This window comes from Neopelma chrysocephalum, unplaced genomic scaffold (genome assembly GCF_003984885.1).
Source record: "Neopelma chrysocephalum unplaced genomic scaffold, ASM398488v2 Primary Assembly neopelma1_99, whole genome shotgun sequence".
NCBI classification, from domain to species: Eukaryota; Metazoa; Chordata; class Aves; order Passeriformes; family Pipridae; genus Neopelma; species Neopelma chrysocephalum.
The window spans coordinates 17869-29994 of NW_020897762.1; the positions used below are offsets into that span (position 1 = coordinate 17869).

Here is a 12126-nt window from a genome sequence, read left to right on the forward strand (position 1 = left end):
GTTAGTTCAGCAAAATCTCCTCTGCTTATAACATAAAAATTTAGATTAAATAATTGTGATATAACTAGTTCATATACACATTGTTCAGCATCAAGCAGGAGATGCAAAACTTAGCTCTGGTAAAGGATAAATATCAAATTAACCTAACTACAATACCACACACAGAGATTTGAGTCTAATTTGTACTGACATCTAAATAATCAGAACTGAAGAACTTTCTGTGCCACATCAAGGAGACTCACAAAACCTTTCTGCAAAATGGGCTGTGAGCCAATAGCCTCATACTTGTGTAAACAAATCCAGAAGATCCAAGAATATCAGGCAGTGGCCCTGTTTCAACAGTGAAATCTTTACAGTAATTCAATCTAATTCTCAAAGGCAGACTGGAGCTGCTTCCTAGGGGTAAACAGACGTACCTCAAAAAAATCAAAGATTAATTCCAAGTTATCAGGTTCCATGGTTTGTATTGTGTATTCTATCCATCGGTCTGGCTGCAGAGCATAACCACAGTCTGGCTGAGTGTGTCGACATTTATAGTCATTATTACTTATTAAGGAGAACTCCACAGTGTTTGCCATTTTCTGAGGTACAGTAGGGGATGTTTTCTCTTGGCCCTCTTCATCATCTTCATCTTCCTCTAGGCCTTCTAGGGTCAATTTTACTCTGTTCAACCAGATATATGAAACAAATGGTTAAGTCACAGAAGTGTCCTTGAAAATGATATAGAATTAGAAAGAAGCTTGAGCAGAAGCTCATACAACAGAAGAAGAATTCTCAACTCCACTATCTGCAGGACAGCACTACATGCAGTGGGCCTTCATAAGAGTCAAGAGTTTGTAGCCATTGCCTAAATCATACTTTAGTCAGATTTAAGTGCTCAAGTCACTACTAAAACTTGAGCTTGGATAAATATGAAAATTGTACTAAATGGTCTGAGAAGCAGCACTTCACCAAACTATTTGGGCTGCCAAATAAACAGCCTTCTTCCACAGACTGATACCCATAATGCCAAAAGGCTAATGAAAAGCACTGAAAACAGCAGTAATCATCAACATCAGGACTTGAACGTTGGTGGCTGCTGTTAAGCACACACACAACTTTATGTCTCTATGAACAGTGATAAGGCAGATAAGTACACTCTATTAGACACAAGTAATATATTCTGAAGTAATTAAGTCCCTTGAGAAATCCTAAATGATCATTTAAGCTGAATGCAATTTCTGAAAAATCCTGGACTGAGAGGAATGAACCTCTCTATAAGATTCAGAATTCTTCATTATGCAGAGCAAACCTTCCACACAAAGTGAATTATCTCAGTGACATAAGCTATAACAAGCAAGGAAAAAAGACAAAGCTCTGGAGAGCACACTGTAAGTATTAATTCTTAATTAAACTTCCCATTCATCAGAAGTTGGAATTGGTGGGAGGGGGAATCAAAACTGGAAAAAAAACATTAAGAAATCAAGTATCACAGAATCATCAAATGGTTTGGGTTGGAAAGGACCTTAAAGATCATCCAGTTTCAACCCATTGCCATAGGCAGGGACACCTTCAGAGAATTATGAAGGAACACTGTAGTTCCAGCCAAAAAGCAAGAAACACAAAGACAAGCATGGATTAAGTATTTGTGCTGAAATACTTCGAAAGTAGCCTGACAGTACACCCCTATCAGCAACCCAAAATTAATTTAAAGGCTATATTAATTAAGTAAAGAAGAAACAGTAGTATTGACAATTAACATTAGGTAAATTGCATATTGAGATGAGCAGGCTCTTACCTAAACCTCGATGTTTTAAATTTCTTCTTAGATATCAGTACAGGTGGTTTTTCAGAATAATGCAGACGTAATCTTATTTCTGTTTGACATGTCAGCCACCCAGCATCCACAGTTTCAATACCATCTATCAAAAATCAAACAAAAGTAGTAGACACTTTAGTAACTTATTTTAGGGAGATCTAGACAGTTGAATATACAAACATATAAATATAGTTCCTCTAATATCATCTTCCAGACAATCCTCCTCATCACTAGCTTATCCTACAGTATTTCAAGAGCAATTGTTGAGTGCATCCTTTCACCAGTGTTTCTAAACTACCCAGAACAGAAAACAGATACTGCACCTCTAAGGGTATTAAACAGAAACAATGATCATGTGCACACTGTCTGCAGGAGAGCACTAAGTATTCCAGTGTTAATTTTACATATGCTATCAAGGGCTAAATTAAGCCTCCAAAGACAAACATAACATTCCTTTGTCCTGAGATCTCTCAATACACGGAATAACACTGGAACTCTGAAGATTCATAAGCAATTAGAGGCTCCCTGTTTCTGTTGAGATACAGGTGTCAAATTAGCTCATCAAAATCAATGCCAGTAAAGCTGTGTAAGTCTGCAGGACAGGGTATAGCAACAGTTTTGATGGGGAAACAAAGCATGGAGGAGAACCCTCAACCTCACCATCAGGACAAGGAAAAGCCCTACAAGCAGCATGACCAGCAAGCCACAAGCCACCACACCAGGTGCTGAAGCAGATCCCACAGTTTTGAAGAGTTCCTAGCTAAACCTATGGTTTGATGAGGATAAGAGGAAAAAGGGAAAAGCTTTAAGACAAGATGTATAAGAGATGATAAAGAGTTACCTTAAGTGTCACAGGATTGAAAAAGAGGTGAGTCAGAACTGCCAGAGGTGAGACATATATGCACACATGAACACAAGGTCTGGGCTGATAAAAGCCTTTTGCCAGTTACATGTCTAACTGAGGGGGCAGACTGTGTACATTTAGTGCAAGTGATAATGTCTTTCTAGGCATGAAGAGTTTTTCTAAGGTGGGTATTCAGAGAAAGCTAAGTCTATTCTGTATTTCCAAAAATACATTCTCATGACTTAAAATTTGCAAATTTCAACCTTTAACACCATCAGAGTGACAACATTTCAACTCTTCTCAGCAGTCTTTTATTAACAGTAGAAGGGATTAGAGCCTGTATAACTGTATAAGCAGAGAAACAATCACAGACAAATCTTAAAACTTATGATTTCAAATATTTTTCAATTACGAGACTTAATCTTGTTTAAATTAAATTTATGGTAAAGAGTAAAGGTCAATATGTCTCACTTACTATGGATTCCAAAGAAACCATCGTCAACAGTAATTTCATCTTCTAGAATTAAAGGAGGGGAAAAGAATAAAAAAATCTAATTAGTATTCACATTTTAAAAAATCATTGCCAAGTTAAATTCATTCTACTTTTCCACCGCACTTCTAAAAAGTGTATCTAAAAAAGGCAAGAAAACTGAAACGGACAAAGAAGCATGTTTTTTGCAACCTTCTATAAAGATTTATCCCAACTTAGGCTTTTTCTTAGTTTCTGCAAAAAAAAAAAAACAGTCCACACACAGAATGCCACATTTTACCTAAAGTAATCTGAACTGAGAAGAGCAAGAAGGTTGCATAATTTTCTGGTTTGCTGCAGTATTTTGCTGATATCTACATCTTACTAGTATCTAAGATGCTTTATTTGCCAAAGTAATGCCAAGGACATTAAAGTTTCTTGCAAACATACAAGAAAGTTATCCTCCTGCACATTTATACTTCAAGCTGTTAAATCAAGTTAGTCATGATTAAAATGCTTATTCTGCCCATGTGACAGAAACCAGCCTAGCATGAAATATTCAAAACACTCAGGTCACACTTACTTTTATCCTTATCCTTTCCAAAGCTTTAATAACTGAAATCTTAAGGCACTAAGTAAATTCACCAGCATTAACAGAACTGCAGTAGTCTAAACAAACCACACATTTCTCAAATATAAATCTTCACAAATTTTTGCCTCTATAGCAATTAATCCCTTTTTTTTTCCCCTAAGAAGAATCATAGGCCTGACCTCATTTTTTAATAACCACGGCCAACAATTTAAGATCATAATGACCCAGTACTAACATACTGGGTTTGCTGCATTTTCTTAAAGATGAAGCATTGAGTACTACTTCCAAAAAAAAAATACTCCTAACTATTTGGAATGAGATCATCTAAATTTAGAGAAAGTCTAGACCCTAGCAGAGGATAGGCTGCTTCCCTTGTCAGTTACTGACAAATATAGAAACAATCTTGCAGGAATAGAAAACCAACTAATTCAACTGAAATAAAAAGCAAAAAGAGGAGCAGGGGCAGGAACATGGTCATGGTTGTGGCCAGGTGGGGGTTGGTCTCTTATCCCAGGCAGCTACCAGAAAGACAAGAGGGCATGATCTTAAGCTCTGCCAGGGGAGGTTTAGGTTGGATATTAGGAAGAAATTCTTTACAGAGAGGGTAATCAGGCATTGGAATGGGCTGCCCAGGGAAGTGGTGCATTCTCCGTCCCCGGAGGTTTTTAAGATGAGACTGGAGGTGGCATCAGTGCCATGGTCTGGTAACCACGGCGGTGTTGGATCAAGGGTTGGACTTGATGATCTCAGAGGTCCTTTCCAACCTGGCTGATTCTATGATTCTATGGTACTATTCATGATTAACAAACAGTTTCTTCAATACCACCTTCTTTCTAAAAGACATTATTTCAAATCATTAAGTTTTTAATAGATGTGAACTCCTAAACGTGGAGGAAATATTTTTCATATCCTGGAAAACACATTGCATAAAATGTGCCATCCCATAGCAGCAAGAGAGATCTAAACTACGAGCTCCTTTCAAAGGTTATTTCAGTCTCTCTTACAACTCCAGTTGTTTCCCTGTTCAGAAAAGCATTAGTAACTTCAAGTCTGCATGCCATCTTTTCTTCCAGCAAAATACATTTCCTCTAAATTGCCAGGTAAATAAGTCCACTCATGTTTCTGTTTACATTAATCCATTTACTTAAGGAAGCCTTATTAAAAATTTTTGGTTTAAAGTTTTACTAATTAAATAGTACTTAAACAAAACCAGCAGTGACTTCATACCCTCCCCCCCATTTTCTCTAAAAAACATAATATGGATCCTTAGTCTCAAAGAATTAAACTTACAGAAAATTATTACAATTCCAAATTAATAAAAGAACAACCCACATAATCTTAAGGATGACAGCAAAGAATTTCAAATCCACTCCATTTTTAAGCCACTTACGTATACTTACATTTTGAGAGTAAGGCCCATGTTGTGCAAAGAAAAAGTCTATACCTCCCACAACATTAATAAATTTAAATATTTTAAAACTATAGTTATCAATCCCTCTAAACCAGTGTGCAGCATATTAGTAATCTTATGCATATGCCTCAAACAGATGCAGTTGATGCCCATACCTAAAGGGGTAATTGATCGTGGTTGCAGATGAGTCTCCCACGTGTGAACTATGACTTCGCAGGGACCATCGATAGTCTGTAATTTAAAAGTTAAATGTCTGCAATAATTTTTTTTTTTTGTTATATCTGATTTTCTACCCATGAACCTGTTTGGGATGGTCATGAACTCAGCTTAGAGATTTAAGGAAGAAAAAGAGGAAGGAGAAGAAAGAGAGGGGAAAGGAGACAGAGAACGAAAGAGAAAGAAAGAAAACAGATCAGGATTCTTGTCCCTGCAACTACTGATGGCACTACCTGATGTGTTGCATTTACACATGAGAAAACTTGTGACAGTGTGACATGTTGGAGAAGTTACAAGGAATTATTAAATCTTTACTGCTTACAGCTACTCCACTGGACTACTTTAGTGTCTCTGAACTCATTAAGAGTGCTTGCTTTTTTCTGAAGATACTACACCAACAGCTTATGAAAAAACATACCCCACATCTATAATTCCAAACAGCATTCAGCATCTACTCATGCAGGTAGCAGTTGCAGGGGTAGGTTCTCCTTCAAAATTTGCCTGACTAATTCAAAGTCTATAAGACACCGTTATTTCAGTTGTGGTACAGAAGAACAAATTATTTAGCATCTAATTAAAACATAAATACTTGATCCAATCAGCCAGCAATGAAGCCCCTGCAGTCTATTCCAGTTGGAGCAAGATAAATTAGATTCTTTCATTAAAAAAAAAAAAAATTACTGTCCACCAGAAGAGTACATTTGTTGACAAACATAGCCAAGAAGACTCAGACAGATAACCAGAACAGTAACTGAATCTCGTCTTTCAGAACAATTTACATTTGAAAAAGCTTTCCAGGTTGAAGCTTAACAGAAAGAACACGCCTGATTCCCAGCTCAGTCACCCTAAGAAGTTTCCCTTAGCAGGGTGTGGTTGTTAGCATCAGATGTAAAAACCACTGTCAAACAGCTGCAGTTTGTCATTTTGGTGTTTGGGTCTAAGTAACTCTTGATTTCCAAAAAGACTTGCTTCTATTGCCAAAGTCTTGCAAGCTTCAACTCCAACTTACTTCAGCTTCTTGTTTAAATACATGTCAGATCCACAGGGACATCCAGACAAGCTCCAAACTCAGCAGTACAATTACAAAGTACCATAATGCTTTGTTATATTACAGCTCACCTAATAAATCCTTTACAAGCAGATGGGATTTCCTGATATATATTGAACACATTTAATCTACCACGTTTTTGAATGAGTTAACAACAAATGGCAAATAGCTAAAAAGTGCTCAGTAAAACAGGTTTACTCTGAGTCTTAGCTAAAGCAATTTTCCTAATGAGTTCAGAGGCATCCATACTTATGGGTCATGTCAGAATAAAATACATTTGCTAAAAGTTATGTTTTAAAGACAGAATCCATGTAAATGTAAATAAATAAGATGATACTGTTGCTTTCAGTATTATTCCTGTTACAGGGCAGTTTTAATTTGCATTTTCTCACAGCTGCCACAATGATCACCCTTAGGATATCTAGAAAAGTAAATGATCAGAAGTTTCTTTCCCCTTCTTTCACAGCACCTTCACACTTGCATGTTGCAATCATAGCTTCTAAGGCTGAAAACCATGTTTGCCAGCAGGGAGGCTGCCTTTTACTAACACCATGCAGGCATGCAAGCTCTCCAACAGCAACTCCCATGAACACACACAGAACTTGTAGTTTGTGAACCTGGGGAATGCAAGTCAGTCCTAACATGGATTAAGTGGTTTTCTTCAAAAGCTTTTTTTCCTTGCAAAAACCCCCAACATAGTGTATGAAAATACCAGTATCAGTTTATTTCTCACACTGCTGTAATTGTCCATTTTAATTTTAGGTTCTAAAACGATGAATGAGAATTCAAATAACATTATCCCAACAATAAGCACACCATGCTGGACACATTCAGCAAAATTTCATCTCCTGAAAGTACAGTGGACTGATTGTGCATTTAATCCCAGGAACCCTCAACACTTTCCATACTAAGAAGAGCCAAGCAAAGCTACCTGGAAAAAAAGGGCAATGGATTAGACAACAGGCACAGACATGACCAAGAACCCTCTCAATCCCTGCTCAGATTACCTCTGTATTTATAGGCATTTAACTAATGTTTTAATTACACGTAACAGAAGCCATTGTTACAATGAGGTTAAAATACTGATGTAATTTCAGTGGCATACACTGACCACATTTGAAAAGCAGCCCAGTTCAGTAGCAGGAGTAAATGATGTGTCATCAATATTCATAGCATGGTACTGTTACCCAAAAAGAGATTCTCTGCTGGGACAGTCTTACAAGGGCATCTATCCAAATATCACATCAAGCATCTCAGTGGGCAGTACACTGAGATTATATTATAGTAAGTGGCACTGTGTGGCATGGATCCTTTTCTACTAATACGGACATTTATTTTTTTTCAAAAGCAAACACAAAGATTACGTTGCTTGATTTTGATTATCCAAACACGTGGTGCAATTTTAAAGCTTTTAAAGGACACTCAAGAGTTTTCTTTAAAAATCCAGCCCTCCTACATTATGAGAAGCCAGGGCCTCCCCAATAGTCATTAGACACTTCTGAAATTAAGGGTAAAATGCTTATCTGGCATAATGTTCCAGGGGTTCAAAGCAACCTGATGCACAATCTGCATGAAGTGCTTGGGTGATCAGTATAATTAAAAAATTAAAACACACCCATGAATGTTTAAATGATAATTTAGCAGTTCAGTTCCAAAGTTCCTGATTCAAGGCAACACAACACAGTAGGCATTAGGGGGAAAAAAAAACCAAGAAAAAACAAATCTTAAAAACACCACACAAATACATTTATCCAACTGCACTTTAGTGATTAAAATAATAATCTACTTCGAGAGTATAAAACAGCTAAATTAGACTTAACTGCTGATGTTGCATTTCTGACAAAAATCTCTCTGGATTTCTGTACCATGTAAAAGACACTAATTAAGCAAAGAACTAAACAATTAACAAAGCCATTCAGCCATCATAACTGACTTAGAAGGCAACACCACCTGTAAGTCACCTGCCAGGAAGTCCTGAGCTAAACAGAGATTTTATAACTCTAGTATTTTGTAACAGTTTAACACACAATCTGCTGTCTCAGCACAGTTATGGCAGAGGTGTTCCTTTGTTATTATTAGGATAATAATGGGTTATTAATCTAGGAAAAGCAATTCTAAGGTATTCTTATATTGAAGAAATTACTGAGTCTAGGTCTAAGTTTCACCTTTGTTACTACAGTCCAGGCACTAAACAGATTTATTTACTTATATTTAAAAAAAAAGTAAATTTAACTCTCATTTGAAACATCTATAATTAAGCAGCATTCTCACAAGTGTGAAAAATATTCCCCAAACCAGTTTTTAAAGTCCTGCTACATGCAGAGATATTTTACGCTTGTCTTGAAAGAAATAACCCTAACCTTGCATGCTTATTTACTGTTGGAAAAACAAATACAGAACAGTTTAACAGAATAAGGTATGTTCCTTACTAAGGTTTTCAAATATGCCTCATGCAAATGATGCATGTAAAATTATTCTCCTAAAACATAAGATACAAAGAAGATAAATTCCAAACAAGGGCATTTTGGGGTGTCTCGCTCACACCCTTCCATATACACCCCCATCTCTGCTTCCACAACAAACAGAAGGTATGTGCAGAATAAAACATAGGAAGATGCTCACAGTGAGCTAACTGGTACCAGACTATGTTTAAGGAAAGAACAAACCTCAAGCAAAATAGTTACGGTCTTATTTCATCAAGTGTATGTATTTATCTTTCTTTTTAAATGCTTAAGGTGATTCTTCTGTTATCATCAAAACATTTACAACACAGTAATATCTCCCAATATAGAGGAGCCAAGACCTGGCACCAATTTTATAATGAAATGTTCTTTGTATATATATTATTTGTATTCATGCAAAAATTCTATTAATTTTAATATATTTTTTTTAAAACTGCTCCACTTATATAACCACAATTATGTTAACACCAACATGCTTCAATGCAAACAAACTAAACTTCCCACTACATCATACTATCCTTCAAGTATAAAAATATACAAAGAAAAAATCATGGCTATTTTTAAAAGGTGGTGAGCAAAATACTTTCCTATTTGTTTTTTTTAATAAAATGTCAATAATTCTACCTATTTTCACATTTAGTCTGTAGCAATATTATGGATCGTAATTTCTCTGTGTAAACATGTATCACCCTCATCTTTGCCACCATGTCCAACTCAAGCACCTTCACAGATGCAGCAGCTATAGAAGGGAACACTAATTTCAGCTGGATGTGTCTTCAGCATGATTTATTCACTTATGTGATGTCAAATTCATATACTCAGACTTCAGTATATGTTAAAGATTACACATGTATCTGTTATTCTATTACAGACCATGACACACAAAAATTGCACTGATATATGAAGTTAACAGTGTTTGAGAGATCATATATTGCGAGGAGATTAATCACATGCAACGGCTAATTAAAAAAAATTAGTGAAATAAAAATATTCCAAATAATTTAACTTAAAAGTATCTTTTCCTTATCAGATGTGGTGAAGTTCTGTGTATACTGTCTCATTTGCACTATGCTGTGCACGATATTCCTGTTAAAAGCAAATCCTACTTTTTCATTGTTCTTCAAAAATTTACAGAAAGGGGAAGAAAACACTATCTTATCTGGACTTCTTTTCTTCAAAAGACTTTATTATACAGGAAATAAGGTCCTGTGCACTTAAGAGGTACAAGCTAAATGGATAACTCTGTACCCTGGCAATTCACACACTGTGCTTTGGAGGGCGGTTTTCTTTTTTTCCTGCTTTTTATACACAGTAGCTCTTTATGCTGGTATTCCATAAAATTCATACTTACCTTGGCAGACTCTGCATCACACGGTACATAAAGTGTGCACGATACAGAGCACCTACTTAAAGAAACACACTCACCAATACATATTGTAAACTTTTTCAAATGGTAAAACAGAAATTGTATTGTCTACGAGCACATTTTCTGCCGATTTCTCACTAACTCTGCTTTTTTCTAATGTGCTATTGCTTACATTTTAAAATTACGGACATTTGCAAAAAAAATATAAAAGAGTCCCATGAGAGCTGCTAGGCTGTAAGAATTAATCTACTTTTGGCCTTATATTGACCTCAGGAAAAGGAATCTATAACCAGCCTTCCTTTCTTTTGCCTCAAAGTACCAATTTAAATATCAGTTTCAGATTAGACTATTTCACATGCTGTAATGAAAAAAAAACAGAATTGTGTTTTGTTTGAAATTAGTATCCTTCACTGAAATGATACTTCTGTCAAATACTTTTTCAGGGAAAAACAGGCTAGTACAGCTGAGAAAAAAATTACATGCTCTTGACAGTAATTTGAAATATTTAAAAGGTATAGATGAGATGATTCTATAACTCCTTTGCACATTTAGCTACAGCCTTCATAATCCCAATTTCAATGAAAAACTACAGCCCAGGGTGAACAGGTACAGGATATTAATAGAATAAGAAAGACAGCAAAGGTAGCTGCTTAGTTACTACTTGTTATTAAGAAAAACAGTTAAAGAGTAGCTGCTTGTTTTCCCAACTTACTCCAACGTTTTTCTGGATGCAGCCACATCTCATCTGAAAAACTTCCCCCTACACTAGTGTGATCTTTACAGACCAGGATACTGCCACATACATTCAACTCTAATTCATACACATTCAAGTCACATGCAACTTTTACATCAATACCTGTAAAAACACATCTGTGTATGTCTCATAGTTTTTTTTCCCCTCCAAGTCATGCAAATACCTATATACAAACATACAGAAAACACTGAGATGCCCTGCTCCTTGTTTCACCTTTTCACTCCAAGAGATTAGCGTGTTAACTATGCAGTACAAAAGCTAGTTAATACTCCTCATGCTTCACAAAAAAAAATCTGCAGTGATTTTAAAAACTGTAGTAATTAGGCAAACTTAAATACACCTCCTACACTAACCATTTTTCTCCTGCTACCACTTGCTTCCATGCTAGAGATCCTTGCCCTGCTAAAGTCCACATTCAATTCTAACTATGAGAATCTCACCATGTCATTTTAAGCTTTAATAATATCAGGTGTATCTTTAGGACTGAATTTTTTAATACACTAACACTGGTAAAAGAGAGAAGCCAATTAAATAAAAATAACTGCAGTTAACAGCACATGATTATGTATTTCCAGAATTGAACTCCAGTATTTCCACAATCGTTTTAACGTTTCATATGTTGCAATTTAAGATTTATTTCTAAAAAAGCCTCATGTTTAACTCAGGAAATCCTTTTTATTTCAAATAAGGGAATTTTTACTAGGGATGAACCAACTTAAAATAGAAAAAGTTGTACATACCTTAGGTTCTAGGAAGTATCCTTTAAAATATCGATACTGAACAGGAACTCCTCTAGGAAGCTCTACAGCAACTTTCCATGATTGACTGTGGAGAAAAGAATAAACAAACAAACACCAAACAAAAAAGTTTAAAAATACAGTCTAAAAGCCACCTCAGACGTATGCCTAAGTGATATTCTAAAATAAAAATCCAGTGTATTGCTGAAGGAAAGTTATTACAAGGTAACTTAGCCAAACATGAACAAAACACAACAAATACTTAGAATTGAAACTGCACTTTTTAATCTACAGATCTGAAGTGTGCTAACAGAGTGATAACTTTCATCCTCATTTAACAGATGGGGAAAACACGAAATAATTCAGGGACTCCTCCAAGATCACGCAGCAAGTCACTGACAGAATTATAAATACATCCTGCAAGCCCTG

The 12126-nt window shown here is 35.9% G+C and overlaps 1 protein-coding gene across 9 annotated transcripts in view; it reads right to left on the reverse strand.

Annotated features, from left to right (window-relative positions):
• The window catches only part of GPCPD1 (glycerophosphocholine phosphodiesterase 1), a 43510-nt gene that overhangs the window by 17731 nt on the left and 13653 nt on the right, over nucleotides 1–12126 (reverse strand). For 8 of the 9 annotated variants that reach the window (XM_027694934.1, XM_027694936.1, XM_027694930.1 and 5 more), the window contains exons 4-8: nucleotides 11701–11785; nucleotides 5270–5345; nucleotides 3118–3159; nucleotides 1778–1901; nucleotides 417–663 (exon numbers count right to left, since the gene is read on the reverse strand). In XM_027694934.1, coding sequence (XP_027550735.1) covers nucleotides 417–663; nucleotides 1778–1901; nucleotides 3118–3159; nucleotides 5270–5345; nucleotides 11701–11785 — 574 coding nt within the window. The remainder of the gene's footprint in view (nucleotides 1–416; nucleotides 664–1777; nucleotides 1902–3117; nucleotides 3160–5269; nucleotides 5346–11700; nucleotides 11786–12126) is intronic. The other variant, XM_027694937.1, reaches the window with a different exon arrangement.